General features: G+C 38.1%; 1 protein-coding gene across 1 annotated transcript in view; it reads left to right on the forward strand.

The window, feature by feature from the left end:
• Positions 1-543: 543 nt before the first annotated feature.
• The window catches only part of LOC145983335 (glutamate receptor ionotropic, NMDA 2C-like), a gene marked incomplete at both ends in the record, with an annotated part of 82,959 nt that continues 63,006 nt past the window's right edge, over positions 544-20,496 (forward strand). Inside the window, one exon of the mRNA XM_083116476.1 lies at positions 544-773. Within this exon, the coding sequence (XP_082972602.1) occupies positions 544-773 (230 nt within the window). The remainder of the gene's footprint in view (positions 774-20,496) is intronic.

Raw genomic sequence — 20,496 nt, forward strand, 5'->3', positions numbered from 1 at the left:
TTAATGAACTCGAGTGTGCGTACGCAGGATTGATTCACACAAAAAATAAATCAAACATTGAATACACTTGTTACAATAAGGATTTTCGGCTAATCATATTTGCAACGTACACATCTCATCGCTTTGCATAAATACCTAAATATTAATTACCTGAACACGAATGCACTGCACGTCATCTCTTTACCTTTTTTCTTTATCGAGAAATGGAGAAAGTATAACAAACAGCCAGTACTCGGAAACCACAGACAAAAAACACTCCTTTCCAACTCGCAGATTATCTTCACATGGCCAAACTACGCTCTGATTGGCTGCTCCACAGAATCCAGTCGAGGAAAGCAAGTAGCAATTAGAACATGTCCTATTCCTCCAAACCAGTCAAGCAGCCATCCAGGCAGCCATCACTTCCGGCCACGCAGCCAGTTCAGCGCCAACTAACTGGATATCCAGTTCCGTGTGATTCGGACTTTAGATACAGTTTCTCTAATTCTGCAGTCGTTAAATATTGATACTACTGTACAGAGTTTCTTGTTTCTTCTCTTCTAGATCGGAGTCTGGAAATCTTGGGAGAAAGATGGACTCGACATAAAGGACATTGTTTGGCCGGGAAACAGCCACACCCCACCACAGGGTGTTCCTGAAAAATTTCACCTCAAGATCACTTTCCTTGAGGAACCACCATACATCAATGTTGCACCCCCGGACCCAATGACAGGAAAGTGCACAGTGAATAAAGGAGTGCTGTGTCGCAGGGGCAACGAATCTTCAGTGGCGGGGTAAGTATCCTTCCAGTATATTACGATTTTCATAGTTGTGTGTCTTTAATTTTTTAACTGCAGTATAGAAGTACTACATGAAGCATCCACCATATTCGCCAGACGTTACATTTTCGACAACCTTCTGCTTTCAAGACAAGGACGGTGCTGCACGTATTACAAGCCTTTCTTAATTAGTGAGTCGTTTTAAAAAATAATGTAATCTTAATAATATCATAACCTGAAAATGGGTGTTTCATATTTGGAAGGAAAAAAAAATTACAAGCATCCCCAATTTTTTCTAAAAAAAAAATTTACTTCCTTTGCTCTATTAGACCCTCCTTGCGATACGCCATTGTTCATAGGCGGATCCAGAATATGTTTTTGAGAGGGGCACAGAATATTTCAGAAGCCTCAGTTTAAATTAGAATGGTGTTTTCTCTAGGAAACAAACCGAGACTTCTTCGATGCTGTGCTTTATTACCAAGGATTAAAAATGAAAGATGTAAGCTTCCAATAATATTCTTTGGAAAGATTCCTCCATCAGTGTGAATCATGTATTGTATGCCGGATTAAATTTCTAGTGGCGACATACTTCTGTATCCAGTCCTGGTTAGCGTACTTGTTATAAACTTTGTTTTCTTTATTCTTTTATTTTATTATCTGTAATACCGTAAGAAATAAGGAATTGTTATGGTTTCGGTCTTATCTAACGAACAGGCAACAATGTGTAAAATTAGTACATGAGAATAAATCGTGCATGTCTAAATGGCTTGATATCAAACAAGGAGTACCACAAGGAAGTATTCTAGGACCTATCCTATTTTCGCTATACATCAATGATTTTAATGATTCACTAAAACACTGCAAATACCACCAGTATGCGGATGACACACAAATATATATACAAACACCATTAAGAAACAGTGCAATGGCCCTAGAAGCATTGCAACAGGACCTAAATTCAATATCTAAATGGTCTGAATGTAATGCACTCAAATTGAATTCATCCAAGTCTTACATTTTAACTTTAGGCACAACGAGTAACCTCAAAAAGTTAGAACAATTACAACTCCCCCTCCCTACACTGAATAATTCCAAAATAAAGAAAGTAGAAACGGCACGCAACCTTGGCATAATATTGGACGAGAATCTACAATGGGGTTCTCATGTCACACATATAATTAAAAACTCAATAGCCAAACTGAAATCACTTTTTCCATTAAAACATATGCTAAGCAAAGAAACGAAAACGCACCTAGTCAACACACTTGTAATGCCAAAAATTGATTATGCTTCCCCAGTTTTTATAAACATCCACAGTGCTCTAAATTACAAGATACAAAAACTCCAAAACAGTTGCATAAGATTTATACTGAATGTCAAAAGAAGAGAACACATATCCCCGTACTTACAAGAACTTAATTGGTTAAACGTTAAGAATAGGAGAACATTTTTGGCATTGTCTTTATTGTTTAGGATCCTGAACAATAAGGAACCAAGATATTTATATGATCAAATTGCTCCGTACAGGAAGAAAGGAAAACAAATTAACCTTCGTCAAAAAACACACTTCACGATTCCTGTACACAGAACAACATTCTATGGGAATTCTTTCATAGTCACCGCAATAAAAGAATGGAATGACCTCCCCCCACCACTGACCTCAGGGGAGCTCCACCCTGCAACATACAAAATAAATCTAAAGAAACATCTGCTGTCCAAACAATAGTGCCTGGCTTTGTCTTTTCTGTAATGAATGGGAATGAGGTATTGGTTGTAGTTTTAGCTGTAATAATTGTATTTTAATTGTGGTATTTAACTCTGTACCTTCAGTACATTAATTGTTTACATTATAAGTAGGAATGTTGTTTTTTTAATTTCTTTTTTTGTATTTTTTTTTTGTATTTTTATTCTTTTTATTCTTTCTACTGCAACAAAGATTTTCAGGAAGTGGAAAGTGTCAATTGTAATATGTTTTTTTAAAGGGTTTGTTGTAAGAACGGCCCGCGAGGCCGAAACACGCCCTCTCAATAAAGACGATATTATTATTATTATTATTATTATTATTATTATTATACTCAAGAAAGCTATTGAACGATTCTACATTACAAAACGCTTTGTTCCATTGGAAATAATTATATTGTGACTTTTCATAATACTTAGTCATTTCTTTTGGGAGGGGCATGTGCCGACATGCCCCTCCCAATAAATCATAAATCCGCCAGTGCCCTTCATTTCATGCACGTTTCAGAACTCTAAAGAATGCACACGGAAGAGATATGCGACACGAGACACGTGTCGCTTGGAAGCCAACACTCAGTAATCAATGCAACCTTTCGAACCGAAGAGACACGGCAAGCTGCACGTGTCGCATGTCGCTTACGTGTTTCTCGGACTGTGCCGCTTTCTCAATACCGTGCATCGTGTCGCCTCAGTTTGTTGTTCGCGTATGCGCAGTGAATGCTTCACTCCAACGAGCTATAGAGTCTAGAAGTGAGCCCAACCGGAGGCCTTACAACACAATGTTTTAACAATGTTTAAAAATTTAAACACAATGTTCTTTTCGCTATATTAAGTTTTTTCATGCAGTTATCGTCTGTAATTTGCCTTCAAAGAGGCCGTGTTTTCGCCAATTACGACGTGACTGCTGTTATTTGAAAAGGCCAGCATATGGAGGCACTTTAGTCCAAAATAGATCAGTCAACATGGTAAAGTACTCTAGTGCATTTTTTCTCAACCGCCGGGCCACGACCCGATACCGTGCCCTCGTATCAACTATACTGAGCTGCGAAATGTTCTGCTGACAGTAGTTGACAACTATCATAATCCCAATATCATATTTGAGTTGTGAGTTTTTGTTTTTTAAGTCCATTTTATGCACACACATACTTATCAGGACTCGACTGAAAGTTTAAAGTGGGACCCACGCCACTATGTGCCTCCAATGGTTATCGAACCCCGGATCACTTAATTACAAGGACACAACGTTACCACTTTGTCATCCCTATTTTTATATTTGTTAACAATCCTCCACTCGTAATGAAACTATTATTCTTGGACTAAGGGCATTGACTTAATAAAAATTTCGGGACAGGTTTCACGAAGGTTGAGAACCATTTCTCTAGTTTTTAGGTATTCGCTTTACTCAGGCTGAAAAGTCTAGCGTGTACAGTTTGAGGTCAGTTCATATTATTTCTCAGTTTTCTCATGCACAACATGCCTCTCCCAAGTTTCAATAACTTGCACAAATTTTGCAATGCGAATTAGATGTAACAATGTCTCTTGTTACGTTTCTTTCGGGTGACTAAAAAACTGATTAATGCAATTACAACTGCATCATCATGCGATCTGAGCAAAGAAACAAGTGTCGCACGCATCTTGTCTCTTAGGTATGAAACTCTCGTGTCGCGCGTCTCTGTTTCGTGAAAATTTCCATTACGAGCCCTGCATGAAACAGCATAATACAGTGTTTTAAACATAACGTGAGTGTCTTGACAGCCAACCAAGTGTCAGTTCTTGTAAATTATAGAATTACAGTATTACGGTCCTCAGCCTAGATACAGGAGCAAATCTCCCTTCGTTTTCACAATGCGAGGTACGTGGGTAGTTCGCGTTACGCGATTTACGTCTTACATTTCGCGTTCATCGTTCTTGAATAACTGCTCATCACAATAATTCATGTTAACTGGCGCTTTGTACATGTCTATCGAGTTCCGATTGGTGGGATGGACCGAGGTATAACTGACTTTAAGTAACACTGCCATCTATGTTTGTCTACCGAAACAAATTAGTAGTCACAAATAATAATGAAAGTGCCCGTAAGTAGATAAAAATTGTGTGATTTTATATTTATGGGTCCAGGATGTTTTATAGTTATTAAAGAAAGCTATGACGAGGAAAAAAACGCAATGAATATAAAAGAGATAGTTAGTTTTTATTTTTAAGTCCGCTTTTTCTCAATTTGCATATAGTACGTAAACAATGTATACAGTCAAGGACAGTTCTGGTTGTAACTACACCATAGCCAATGGTTTCGTTACAACAGAAGTGTCCGTGACTGTACATAATAATCGATCAAATTGGACCAGCCTGAAAATGAACTGTTTAAAGCGAGAGAGAAATAGTAAGTAAATAATAAAATCACAAAAAGAGGAAGTAAGTAAGAAAGAAATCCTATAATTAGGAAAGGAAGACAAGAAATCCACAAAAAGTTACAAGCAAATGCGTATAATTTGAAAACTGCAAATGAGAATATAAAAGATTCGGAAAACAGTTTTTTCTCTTTTTTCCAAAGAGCTAGATGTGATAGGAAGACATTCTAGTAGATAATGAAGTCTAGACCGAGACGAGAATCCGAGATTCTTGATCTTGTTCTAGACTTTACTTCGTTAAAAAAGAAAAAAACATTACCTAAATAACATTTGCTTTAAGTATAATACTACTCCTTCAGACAGATCAAGCAGATATGTGCCAAATTATTTATAGAAAAGTCATATTATCTATGTATGTGGATCCTACTTTAAACTGTAGGTCCAGTCCCGATGCATTACTGTGCATAAAGTGGACTTAAAACACCAACTCAATGAATCAATATATATGTTGTATATATGTATATATGGCATATTTTTTAGCTATACAATGGGCCTTCCCGATAACGTAGTTGAAACGTCGTCGCCTGCACTCAAGAGGTCCTGGATTCGATACTTGGTGGAGGCACATACTGGCTCGGATCTCACTGTAAACTGTAGGCCCGGTCCCGATTAGACAATCTGTGCATAAATTTGGACTTAAAAGCTATGAAGGTATAAAAACTATAGTAATACAAAGTCAATCCATTGTACCAATTGTAAGCCTGCGCTGCGAGGTTGCATATATTCAGGATAAAGTGACGTTCTTCAAGGGTTCGTAGCGTCGTAACGATCCGTCAAATAAGATAAGTTGTTTGCCTAAACCCTAGCTTACCCGAGATGGGAAGGGGCTGTCAGGCCCACCATTGAATTGTTATTGTAATTATTATAATTAATAAACAATTGCGTAAATAAAAATAAAACAGCAGTAATGAGAAATTATTATGTTTTTGTGAGTTCTAGTGAATCGTAAAATATGTGTGTGCCACTCATGCAATAACTGGTTATTATTTTTTATTAGTGATGGTCATTTTTGTAATTATAATTAATAAATAACTGCACATATATAATCAACAAAGATAATAGTTGCTCAATAACAAAATGTTTTTTTGAATTTTAGTGATAAAATAAAATGTTGGGTTGTGAGGCCTACCCCCACCCGCATCCCTGGTAATTATGTCTCTCGTACAGCACGGGTAAACTAGGGTTAATAATTTCCATATCATGTTTACAAATCTGAAATAAGTTAAGAAAACTGCTCATTCCAAAGAGTGAGCATGTAGAACATCATACCAAATATGAGATATCATATTGTTGCCAGCCATGTAAAATGTTCCTTGTTTCCATAACGAGGGAATTACGTCTTCAAATGACAAGGCCTTAAGCCAAAGCTACCCTGCATTTCATTCCATCACTGGATGAATATTTAGCCGACATTCCATTCGTCTTGGGAATGCAATCTCGAGAGAATTGAAGTATAAATAATGCTAATTAGATTTTTGCGAGTTGGTTTTCCTTAGTTGAAGTTAGATGGCGCGCAAATCCAGTTTTTCCTCCGAGCTTACTTTCAAAGTTAAATTCTTTAAATTGACTTTCCTTCTTTTCGAACTTCCTTGAAGATTTTTCCGTATGTAAATACTTTCAAAAGATCTAAAAAACAAATCTTTCAACTATATTTAAAGAAGATAGGGTTTTCTGCCCAAGTTGTAGATGTGTATAAATATTACAATAGAACAGCGTTTTCCCAAACGAGCGAAAACTAAATTTTGATTTCATTTTTACTTAGTCTATTTGACAGTCACTGTCAGTTTCAATGCCTTTCTCTCTGAGACTGTCCGGGTAACAAAAGACACACACCACCTGGACACCAACTTCAATGCAAATGCCAAGATAGGTATGTGAGAGGGGTGTTTCTGGAGAAGTTATTTGCTTTCCAAGTGTCTTGCCTGCTGTGTTGCTTAGCGTGCGTGCGAACATACATTCACCTGTGTGGTATTGACACTTCTGGGTTGTAACAATCTCTTTTCGTTTCCATGGAATAGTTGCAACCCAGAAGTGTCCTTGACTGTACATAAGAAGGAATGTTTGATATGGTAATGATGAATTTTCCAATACTAATAACTCACGTTTATAAGTGGCACTGTGTATAATCTAATATAGGTAGGGACGTGAAATGTTCGTTTTATTTTTCCCTAAATTTCGATGTTATTTTTCGAGATTTAGAGCAAAATTCGATGTTATTAATTTAAAATCGTGTTATTTTGACATGCATTTTTATTTATTGTTCCTTCCATGATTAGGATTTTCACAGTGTTCTGGAAAATTGAAACAAATTTTAATTTTAATGACAAAAATGATAATATGGCTTACCATTGTGAGAATTTCTTCCATTCGGAAAACTATTTCATATCATCAGCCGCTAAATATGAAATGTTTATTGAATGATAACACCCAAATCTTTGAACATAATCATGCACATCACATTTCCCTCACAATGCCAAAAAATCCCTCTGCGATCTTAAAATACCATTTTGTGTACACACACACACATACACACACGCTCCTTTCCAAAACACGGCAGGTGCTTCTCCCTGAAAATTTTCCCGTTCCTACGAAATTTCCCTTCCGGGAAGATCCCCGCCCCTTCCGAGCGAATTTTATTTCAGGACGAGGTTAAACACTGTCAGTCATGTCTGCACCAAACTGCAATAAATGAAACGCGATATTCTCTTTTGAATTGAAGTATTATCAGCTGGGCTAAAAATGACAGAATAGCGCTTCAGGTACTTCTTTTTAACAGAATAACTATTATCCCCAGTTTATATTGCTTATATCGTTGTGTTTTTCGCTTTGAAGTGCAAAATTCGGTCTTATTCTGAAAAATTGCGTAATTCGCGATTCCAAAGCACCGAAAATTTTGCTCCCTTACCAACCCAAATACATTTTAAACATTTTATTTTGCATTTCTCAACTTTGCGGTGTTATCGTTAAAACGAAAACTTTACGTCCCTAGATATAGGTCATTACACGAACTGTGGTCCTATTCCATGTAATGAACAAAATTAATCAATCTGGAAATTATTATTGTTTTTGACTGATTTGAGGTTTATATTTGTGTGAATGAATATAATTTGCACATTGCGCGAACAAAAATTGCTAGTATCTGTAGCCTATATGCTTCAGATGTTAAACCTTGCTAAATTTTTAAAGCGTAACACATGTGAGACACTATCTTTACTGATTTTTATGCATTCAGAGTCACAAAGTACATAATAATTCTATGGAATCAGTTAATTACGAATATTTTAATCCAATCTCATGGCTAGATCCATACATTTTGCGTGTAAAGTGTCACACGTAGATATTGTTAAATAAGTTTTACCTCCTGGGTTATAACTTTTTTATTGAGTGACAGAAGTTTATGATTTTATATTCAAATGAAAGTTTTGAATGTCCACTCTTAAAGGGTAAGATCACTTTTCGATGTAGTCCCCACCAGTGTCGATACACGTCCGCCATATGTGCACTAGTTTCTTCATGCCGGTAGAGAAAATTGGGTTGGCTAATGTTTGTCAGCTGAAGAGGGACACACATCTGAAACACACTTTTTGAACTCAAGTTCGTCGTTGATGATGTGATTGACTGTTTCAAGCTGTTTGACGCTACGACTGTTCCGGGTTCGAATCGGGCCCGTAGCCAGGCAGGGGCCAGGGTGTGCTGAGCCCCCTCCGCCTGGCACTAACGTCAACCACCCTTAACATTAGGTAAAGCTATTTTGTATAATTTGTTTGTAGTGAAGAGCGAAAATGTAGACAAAATTTTTCTCACGATTTGGTGAAGGATAAATTGACAGAACATGAACAACAAATATTATCTTGTTCATGAGCTAAGTTTCGGCAAATATTAAGAATATTCTCTAGATTTTAGAAAGTTACTTCATAGGGAAACTTCTTTATTTGTACCTTCGCTGCTCCAGTTGCAGCCTCCAGTTTAGACAGAAAGATGAAACTTTGTTTGACGTCATCATCCACATTACTTCCACATCTGCATCAAAGTTCAACGGCTTCCACGTTTTCGGAACGAAAGAGAGTTTTATTGCTTCCGCCGACGGATCAATGTACGGAGGCTGCTAAGATTGAATATTGTTCATTATTATTGTACAATATAAATTTCTGTATCATCAAAAGTAGTATGGAGTGTGTACTAAGGGATGATGCCAGAAGCAGGCAATTAACACTTCAAGAAATGTTTTAGAAGATATAGAAAAAAAACTGTAGTATTAGTATGATATTTCTAAATTTTATATTAACTTAATGACCTCTTCCCCCACACATAACTTACATTAATTTAATAGTGTTAAACTTTTGAAATATGGACTTGGTTTACAAAGCCCCCCCTGTTAACCCGGGAGCCCCCCTGGAGATAAATTCTAGTCACAGGTCTGGTTCAAATCGCTGGGCATTCTTTGTGAGTGACGAGACTCGTCATATTATCACTCATCTTTGCAATTAGCCAAAGTGGCAAAAATATAGTGACCATAAGATTTTGACCCCAAAACGAGATATCCCAAGGAGGTCAGTTACTCACCCCCTATTACTTGAATAATCTGTTAGGTCTAATTTTAAAATAATTTTTATTATTAACGTATTATAATTATTATTTATTAAAGTATAGATCACATAATACATCATAAACAATATATGGAATGTGATCTCCCATTTTCAAGAGAGATTAATTATTATAATATCGGTATGACCTGTCTGTGCTTACATAGTGTTTCTGCTCCCTTCTATCAACTTTTGATGTTAGTATTCAGAAGCATTCATCAGAACAGTTTTATTCTTCACCAACCGTTGAGAAAACCCCCAAAAGCTATATCTAACACACAACGAGAGATTTGTCTCTTGAGTTCGTGATAAGACGCAAGAAAATAAATTGTTGTTGCAGGTCCATATTGAAACTTCATGTACGCTAATTGGACGAGCTTATTCGCTGCTCTACAAATAAAGAAACACACAAATAATACAACCCACCAATAAGCATTAAACTGCTGTCTGCTCGAATGTTCTCGACGAATGGAACATTTTGGTTTTTATGAAGTGTTTGAAACAGGGTTGTTAAATGTCCAGGAATTTTACATAACTTCAATTCCGGTCCAGGAGAGATAATCAGCAACCGTAAATGGGTTCTGGACCGTAAAGAACCTTTTTATCTGTAAAGTATTTCAATTCAGTCCAGGAACCTTTTTACGGCTCAATTTAAATACGGTCCAGGAACCTTCTTTATGACTGAATTTAAATTCGGTCCAGGAACCTTTTTACGGCTCAATTTAAATGCGGTCCAGGAACCTTCTTTATGACTGAATTTAAATTCGGTCCAGGAACCTTTTTACGGCTCAATTTAAATACGGTCCAGGAACCTTTTTTCAATGAAACAAACGAAACTTGGATCGAATTTAAATTCCAAACAGAACCCATTAGAATCTATGGATTTCTGGATCCTTAACAATCCCAGGGTTGTTAATTTCCAGGAATTGTAAATATATTCAATTCCCTTCCGGAAGAGAAAATCAGCAAATATAACTGGGTTCTAGGCCGTGAAGAACTTTTTTATGTATAAAGTACTTGAATTCGATGCAGGAACCTTTTTCAGGATGAATTTAAATACGGTCCAGGAACATTTTTTCCGGCTCAATGCTATTACGGTCCAGGAACCCTTTTTCCCGCTCAATTTAAATACGGTCCAGAAACCTTTTTTCCGGCTCAATTTTATTACGGTCCAGGAATCTTCTTTCTGGATCAATTTAAATACGGTCCAGGAACATTTTTTCAATGAAACAATACGCAACTTGGACCGAATTGAAATTGTGCGAGAAAAAAGTTTCCTTGACCTTTTAACAACCCTGACTTGAATTGCAGACCAAATTTCATCAACATTTTTTTTAGCATGAAATGTCTCTCAAATTTAGATTTGGGTTTCAGGCTAACTCCTAAACCTTTATAAAACGGGACAAATAGTGGTCTTTTAATAATATGGACAGGACGACCGGGACAAGCCTCTTTAAAATGTGAATTGAAATAAATCGAATCAATCAATGAAATGAAGACCGACACTTGTAACTCATTGTTGAGCTACTGCCCTTTGTTTCCTGCGATCCACAGAAGTAAATTGGAGACACATAACAGTATATATGTGTACATATGTATCACAATTTGTCTTAGAATTTTAGAATTTATCATAGTATTATCCCAGAAAAAATAAAAGGATACCACCTACTGCCTCTCACTTCGATTTCTGTAACTAGTAAAGTCTCCTTGATCAGTTTTGAAACACATCTTAGAAATTTAAATCAAAATATAATGAATACAGATTTATGACACTGGCACTGACTATAATCTGTGGTGTGCGGTAAGGAAATCAATTTGTCAACCTCTCCTCCGTATATTACTCCCAGGCTAACGAGCATCTGGCGTCTGAACACATAGCCAGTAAAACCTCTCGTGGTGGTTAGTGCTGTCAGAAAAGTGACAAAAGAGCCACATACAACAAACTAATTAAATAAATACGAGGGCAAATCGAAAAGTCTTTTCACCTATTTTGTTCAGCCGAAATAATACGAGTAGTGTGATTGAAAAACCGAGATATACATTCAATCCAATAAGTTTTTCTTGGAATGGCCCAGCGTTAAATCTCGGCTGCTCATCGCCACGGCGCTGCTGCCAGTTTGCAAATATGGCTGCAGTTCTCAACACGGGACCACTTCTGCTGAATTTCATGCCACGAGGTGACACCATCAACGCAGACAGCTACTGTGGCACAGTCTCATGTCTCCGAGCTGCCATAAGGTCAAAGCGCCAAGGGATTCTCGATGTGGAAAATGTGGTTATCCTCCACGATAACGCCAGGCCTCATGTTGCAAACAGGACCATCGAGAGACTTCAGTCATTCGAATGGGAGGTTCTGGAGCATGCACCGTATAGTCCAGACCTCGCCCCCAGTGATTTCCACGTGTTCGTTCCACTGAATAAGTTCCTAGCAGGACAGACGTTCATTTACGAATTCTACAACAGCGTTATCTCCAAACTAATGGTGCGGTGGGAGAAATACCTGAACCTCTGTGGTGACTATGCGGAAAAATAGTGCAAGGTACATAGAACAATTCCTATATCAGTGTCAGTCTTTGTGTGATAAATCTGTGGTGTGGAGTTATTGACTTAAGTTTCTAAGGCATACCATAACAACACACCACGAATTTATGGATAAAGTTAGTTTGCATAAAGGTTATAATTTAACCTAGCGTAATTTCTACTAAAGAAATTCATGTAGTGCAAATATATTATTAAAGTAGGAACTGTCAAGAAAAGCCGGTACCCGTGGCGGAGTGGTTATCACATCGGCCTACGACTCCAGGGGTCCCGGGTCCGAATCCCTACCTGAGCATGGGTGTTCTTAGTGAATGTCCTTTCATCAATTTCGTCACATCATCTTCGAGATTAGCCCAAAGTGGTAAATCAACCAATCAATACATCGAAAAGCCTCAGTAGAAAGCATTTTGTAATCAGATATATTCCAAATCGAATAAATGTCAGAGATTGAAAACAAGAAATAAGGTATAAATTCTCTGACACAGATAGGACAAAATGCTATCGTTTCACTGTTGTCTATATACTGACTGACTAACTGACTTTTTATTTTACTTTGGTTTTGTGAAGTATCGCCTATTAGGCCTGGCTTCTATTGGTTCCTTGTGGTTAGTGAACTATTGACATGTTGGTAGTATCTACGAGTTCTTGTCATTTTGTACCTATCTTAAGTAGCATCTAAACCTATTTTGTATTCACGAAACCACGCGAAAATATTTTCTCGATGTCTACAAACAACTCTCAAGAACTTTACTTTTACAGGATTTAAAATATCATAAAGGTTTTCCTAAATGAGGCGAGAAACATCCAGTTTTGCTTTAACTTAGTCTGCTTTGACCATGTCCAAGCAAAACACGCTCAGGGTGACATCTATGAGAGTTGGAATGAATTATGTGTGTTTGCAGGGGAACTGCTCAAGCCAATATCCTGAAAGCATGGTTTTAGGTCAACAAGCATTTGGACGGAGGTTCATACTTCGAACACTTCCCTTAAGCACTTGAGATAGATTACTTCCGGTTCTCGAATTTCGTAGAGGATAGCCTACAGACGCTTTCCGGGGAAATGGTCTTAGAACGACGTTTCTAACAGTACGCTAAATACCATAGCAGTTCAACATGATTGCGATTGCAGTCATGGGTGTTCTGTAAATGATTCTCGATTGATCCTGACTGTAAGCAATTACAAGGTTACATTTGTGTTTAAATACTGTCAGAAGCGAAACTTGTGGGAAAAAAATAGATAGAAACAGTGTCTGAGATTTTTTTAAAAATCTCTTTTACGAATTAAATGCGCCAAGTACATTTTTCCTTAAAATATGTACAGGGTGTTTCACTCGCTCTTGGCCCCTGATTTTCGTTTGTAAAAATCAAAGTATTGATCACAGTGGCGGCGATTAAGGGGGTGAGGGGGTCCCCCAAATTTTTCCCCTGCACTATGCTAAACCTTATGTACAAAGAAAGTACACTGTATTTGCCCCCTCCCCCAGATATTTGGCACCTTGACCTCTCCCCAGTTCTGGGACTTATTCGCCGCCACTGATTGGTCATAATGTATTGACATTTGCTACGGACATATCTTGGTTAATGGCAGTGATGTGCGTTTACGCGTAAACAACGATAGTCTACTTTCTACACGTAGACTATTTTATACACGTAGAAGACGTAATCTATGTAAACAACATGAGGAAAAGTGATAACTTAGCAAAGGGCGCCGTGGAATTAAAAGAAAATTATACTGCGTATCAGTTGCTGATGTGTGAGGAGAACCTTTCATACTCTTTCTTGCAAATTCAGACAATTTCTCTACTACGAAAAAACCTAACACAGGAAATATTCTACTGTTTTATGGGGACAAGACTTTTTGCCTCACGACTGCCATCTGTTGTCTTTTTGCATACTATTTATTTTCTTCCATAGTTGATGATAGAAGATAAGAGAAATTTTGTTGTAAATAGGATTCTTTTCAGTTCGTTAAGAACAAATATAGTTGATAATGTCACTTCACTTTCATGAAATCCTTGGAAATTAATTTTAATGCACTTTACATTGTCTACGTAGTCTATGTAAACTACAACCCAATGTAATCTACGCGAAGATTACGTGTAGACAACGCATGTAGACGTAAACTTATAGTTTACGGCACATCACTGATTGGAAGTGGTCGCATTAGCATATATGCATGCCTGCACCAGTGACGACGCCAGAGGGAGGGCAGGGGAGTGGGCGTCCCCGCAGTCAGACACTTCGCACTCCCGTCCGCCCCCAACTGAAGTTAATGAAATATCGAATAATTAGAGAGTTCATTTCAATGAGTATGACGATTTTCACTATTTCTAAGTGATGTATTCTGCATGATATCACTTTTCCTGCTTATAATACCAACTTGACTAACAAATATGAATTTGTTTTAATATATACGTATATATGTATGTATATGTGTGTGTGTGTGTGTGTGTGTGTGTGTTTGTGACTTTCGTACAAGATTCGAGCGCCGACCTGGCCATAGGCCATTTCTCATTCATTTATGTTCTGTAATCGTCGCGATTAACCAAGGTTTTAACCAGGTTTAAGAACTGGAAAAAAATGTTGAATTTGGACGGTTTTAAACATCAAGAACATTCAGAGGACCACAAAACATCATCTGTAGTACGGGCAAATTATTCTAATCGTGGCTTGTTAGTGACAACGCTATTTAGTAAAATACATTCAAAGGTGATTCAAGATTTGGTTGGTTGGTTGATTTGGAATTTTTAGTCCACTTTATGCACATTAAGGCTAATCTGGACTGGACCTACAGTTTAAAGTGCCTCCACCGGGTATCGAACCCGGGACCAAAAGTGATCCAAGAAAGCCGACACTATAGGTCAGTCGTTGTGGATGCATCGCGGGATCTTACTATCCAGGGACTTGATTTTCAAGATGACGAGTCTGAGGCAAACATTATCAAAGGGAATTTCTTCGATACTCTTGAAGTCAATTTCAAAATTAGGGGATATTATTCGGAAATGTATTGAACTTGAACCTTAAAATGCAAATTACACTCAAAATTAATCTGCGTAATGTCCACACTTATTCTCAGCAAAATAAGCCAGGAAGTGGAATAGGCGAAAGTATTCGCACAGATGTCAGATGAAACAAAAATGCATTGCGGAATAGGAACAAGAAGGATATTTGTATCGCGGGCAGATAAAATAAGCTTTTTAGGATTTGCTACTCTTCAATCGTTAGAAGCAGATTCGCTTTTTCTCGTACATATCTAAATCGAAGAACTTCTTCCCAAGAACTCCATAGGTGCATGTAATTGTGTAGCACAAACATACGTTGGAGTGGTAGAGTGAGAGGTGCACCAGGGTCAGAATATTTCTTGAATTATGAGATAACTGTAACCTTTTTCAGATTTTTATTCCTGTGATACATTTTCCTTAAAGATGAACCGCAGATTTTACCCAAAACTCTTCAGCGTTACGAAGATGGAACGAAAGTACTTCACTTAATGGATTTAGATTTCTTCGAAATCCTAGGAAAGTATAATTTGGCATTTCACAAGGCTCACACTTTAGTTGTATTCTCTCCAATGCAGCATATGAAATAACCTTTTCGTGTTTGAAGCCTTTGAAATGCTTTGCTCGAAACAGGATGCCGGACGCCAGCTGCTTCATTGGGATGTCCTTGCTATTGAAATCAAATGTCAAGTCCTTACAAGTACCGCCAACAGATGACAGCATCTACCGCTGCTACAGTTTAGAAGAGCGTGTAACATAAATAAGTGTATGCTAGTGCTTCACCTTAAAATCTTTAGAGCGTATTTATCATGCATTTAAATTCTCAGGAACACATGCTGTTTGTATAAAATTGTTCCGAACTGTGTCTTATGTGAAATTCAACACGTATAAACACGGGGTAAAAATCCTGATAAAATAAACATCCCAATACAAAATTTAACTAAAGGGTGTTTTTTAAGAGTGATAGAACTTTCGCTAGGGATAGCTGGTATTTGTTTTGTTTTGATGACATGTTGTTTTGTTATTTCATATCAGTGAGCATTGGCAAATGATCATGGAAAGACTGACGCCGCAACGACGTTTACAAATTGTGGAAATATGGCCTCCCCCATGGCGCAGTGGTAGCGTCATTGCCTTGCAATCAAGGGGTCCCGGGTTCGATACCCAGTGGAGGCACAAGTGGTTCGGATTCCACTTTAAACTGTAGGTCCAGTCCCGATTAGCCTTACTGTGCATAAAGTGGACTTAAAACAGCAACTCAAATCAAACCAAATTGTGGAAATATATTTCCAAAATCAATGTTCTGTTCGCCAAACGTATAGAGCACTTCGGAAATATCGGTGCTGTCAGTGAATCGGCCTCCCAAGATCATGTGACCTAACGCCACTGGATTATTTTCTTTGGGATATCTAAAGTCTCTGGTTTATGCCGATAAACCAGCAACAATTGACGCTTTGGAAGGCAACATAACTCGTGTCATTAACGACATACGTCACCAATTACTTGAAAAAGTGGTTCAAAATTGGACTGATCGAATCCGGTTCATCACAGCTAGTCGTGGTGGACATATGCCGGAAATTATTTTCAAAAAGTAAATGTCAGAACGTTATCTTTCAAATAAAAATACAATTGGCTTCAAACTTATTTTTTTATGGGTTTTATTTCAATTCAAAGTTCTATCACTCTAAAAAAAAAACACCCTATAGAAGCATTTACAAAGGTAAATATATGTGCAGAGCAGATTGTAGGTTAATTTTGTCACATCCTGTAACTTATAAAATACTCTCAAGTCTACTTTTAGGCTCTGTATTTTCATTATAAATAAAAATATCTCACAATAATTAACTGCAAGATGTTAATTACGTACACTCTAATTTTAATGTTCAATTCATAAATGCCAGAAGGATTCTAAAACATGCCAGAAAGGTTCGAAAACTACATAGATCCTGAAATGTGTTATATTAACGTAAATATGCCTATTTTTTTACTCCGATAACACATTAAAGTGCAAAAACTGTTAAGGTCCATGCTTCTGGTGCATCAAAGTAGGGGGCCTCCCCGTCGTCGCCTTGTAATCAAGGGGGTCCTGGCCAGCCCCCGTAACGGAGTGGTTAGCATATCGCGCTACGACACCAGGGGTCCCGGGTTCGAATCCCGGCCTGGGCATGGATGTTTGTGAGTGTAAACTCATCAATTTCATCAATCATCAATTAGCCAAAAGTGGCACAAAAGCGAAGTAAAATAAAGCAAATCAATCAATCAAAGTAAGGTGTACACGATGAACCTCCGGAAGTTTCGACGCAATGGTAAAAATCAGAAAATAAAGTTACGACAATCCAGTATTTTGTATTTGGTGCCATACACGCTCAAGTTTGTGTTTTTTTTTTGTGTGTGTTTTTTTAGTTAGCGCGCGTCATGCTAGGCAGCGCTGTCGTCGCTTTTGTGAAAATGGAGTCTTCTCAAGAGAAAGCATACGCTGTTGTATGGTTTGCAGAGTCAAAATCAATTGTTACGGTGCAGCGTAAGTTTCGGCTTGTCTTTAACAAAACGCCGCCAACGGACAAGAGCATCAGGGTATTGTACAGAAGTTTTCTGGAAACGGTGAAGGTGTTGATGAAGCCACGCGTCTTCGACGAGCCGGTTGAGCAAGTTCGTAACGTTTTCGTCCGCAGCCCTCTGAAGTCGATCAGGCAAGCTGCAAGAGAACTGCAAATGCCTCCTTCAACAGTTCATAAAGTGCTACGAAAACGGCTGCGTCTGTATGCGTACAAAGTTCAACTTGTCCAGATCGGGCGAGGGGACCCTATCCCCTGGCCACCACGTAGCCCATATATCACTCCTCTGGACTTCTTCCTCTGGGGATATGTTAAGAACGCAGTTTACTCAACGAGTGCCAAACGTGAATGCTTTGCGTGACCAAATTGATGCTGCCATTGATACCATCCCTGACGACCTGCTGCTGCGCGAAGTGGACATTCTTCGTATGACTATACCAGTGATGTGCCGTAGACTATAAGTTTACGTCTACATGCGTTGTCTACACGTAATCTACGCGTAGATTACATTGAGTTGTAGTTTACATAGAATACGTAGACAATCTAAAGTGCATTAAAATTAATTTTCAAGGGTTTCATGAAAAGAAAGTGATATTTTCAACTGTATTGGTTCCTATCGAACTGAAAAGAATCCTATTTACAACAAAATTTCTCTTCTCTTCTATTACTAACTATGGAAGAAGATAAATAGTATGCAAAACATAACAACAGATGGCAGTCGTGAGGCAAGAGTAGTCTTTTTCTAATAAAACACTAGAATATTTCTTATATTAGGATTCTTCCTAGGTGAGAAATTGTTTGAATTTGGAAGAAAGAGTATGAAAAGTTCTCCTCACACATCAGCAACTGATACGCAGTATATATTTTTTTAAATTCCACGGCGCCCTTTGCTAAAATATCACCTTTCGTCATGTTGTTTACATAAATTAAGTAATCTACGTGTATAAAATAGTCTACGTGTAGAATGTAGACTATCGTTGTTTACACGTAGACGCACATCACTGGACTATTCCAACTGGCGGCTGGGAAACAGCGAATCAGCGATCAGTTGAATTTTCTTCGACTGAGATCGGGCATTTTCGAGTCACAAGGCACCGAACGTTGGTCGCGGGACGAAAGAAATGAGCGTTGTGTCAACCACATGTTGCCAAGTGTACTGTAAAGCGCGAGAGAGTCTTCCCGGGCAACGATATTACCAGCACCAGAGATCAGCGGGTGTTAATGGTTCAACTGCACACGCGGTACTGAACGATGAAGTTTCCGGAACGACCACCCACAGGCCGGAATGCAGGCGGACGCACAGCCATATAAAGATTACTGGCAACGCTTGGCAACGTTGCTTCGGGAGAGCGATCTGATCCCTTCAGCTTTAACTTCGCAACCGAGTTTGTTGACACCCATCGGACCACACGCACCCGAAAATGAATGGGGGGACAGAAAGGGCTAGAAATACCCTTCAGGGTCAGCCGCCAGTTGGATTGCGTTGAGTATAAAGGTGCTCGCATAGGAATGTGGTATTTTTTTTGTAAGAAACTTTTTGAGTTGCTCTTTGCAATAAAATTACCAAGTAATGTGCAGGCGTGTTCGTTTTAATTTTGCATCACTTCAAAATCCCGGAGGTTCATCGTGTACACCCTGTACACCGAGAAATGCATTAATATGTAGTTTTATCGCCAACCGTTCCTTGTGATGCATTAAAATACATAAATTAACAGGATCAGTTCATTTCATAGAGACCAAAATTACTCGTTTTAATGTGTCAACTGATGCAAAAATTGAATCAATATTGTTTTTACGTGTGTCACGTTGTGTGTACGTTACTCAGGATAACGTAAAGTTCATAAAAAGGCACCCTGTTGAATATGGTTCTAACTATACAAAGTATGGCGTTAAATTACTTGAGCAAAACTTTCATTATTCACCCAGAACCAGCTTCAACATGTTTCCTTCAATTTGATGTGTCACGTGGTATTTCACATGTGACGTCATTTCTGAGTCAGAGCTTCAAAACACTCATAGAGACGAGGTATGTATTTAATGAAACACCAGAGCAATAGGGAGAACAGTGCAAAGGCATGTGGTAATAATTCTGTCAAGAGAACCTGACCAGAAAAACAGGATTGCACCGATCTTCGCCAAGCGATAATAATATAATCCTGGATGTGCATTGTTGGGCACGTGACAACAATGGGCTTCAGTCAGCCTCCAGCAGAGCGTCAACAGCAGAAACGACCAATAGCAAAATGACGCGGCCAACAGTTAATTTCGTGGCCATTTGGACACAGAGCTTTCGGATTACATGGTTCATGGTTCGACTCATTCTGACGCCTTTTGTTACCCCAGAGATTTCCATGTGACTTTTTCTCTTATTGGAATATCTCACGTGCCATTATGTTGCGGACGTTTAAACGTCGATTTTAAGTAGTGTAGGTATTTCATAAATTCGGCATAAAACCAAATATAATAAGTAATTAATATTTATTTGAAAGATGGTATTTTGCATTTGTATATTTCTTATTGTACACTGCTTCTCTGCCCTTTAGACTAATCGAGACGATGAAGATAAATAATGGTTGTATGAACGTCATGAGGAGTCGCTCATCAGTGTTTGGAAGTAACAAGATATTTGTAGTAACAAGTTACTTTTATCAGGTAACAGTAACTGGACGTAGTTACTTTCTGAAATTAGTAACTTTTCTGTATTTCAACAGTAATACAAATAGAAACAAAATGTTAAAATATTGCACACACCCACAAATAGACACACACTATTTTTAGTAATTGAATTTTAGTGTCAGGATCCTAAAACTTGCTAATATTTCTTTATATATTTCAGTGATATTATACAGACACCGATGAGCCATTACAGTATGACCACCTACCACATTATGTCCGAAGGGGTTCCGGGTTCGATAC

Source organism: Lepisma saccharinum, unplaced genomic scaffold (genome assembly GCF_977018435.1).
Source record: "Lepisma saccharinum unplaced genomic scaffold, izLepSacc3.1 HAP1_SCAFFOLD_815, whole genome shotgun sequence".
In the NCBI taxonomy this organism is placed as follows: Eukaryota; Metazoa; Arthropoda; class Insecta; order Zygentoma; family Lepismatidae; genus Lepisma; species Lepisma saccharinum.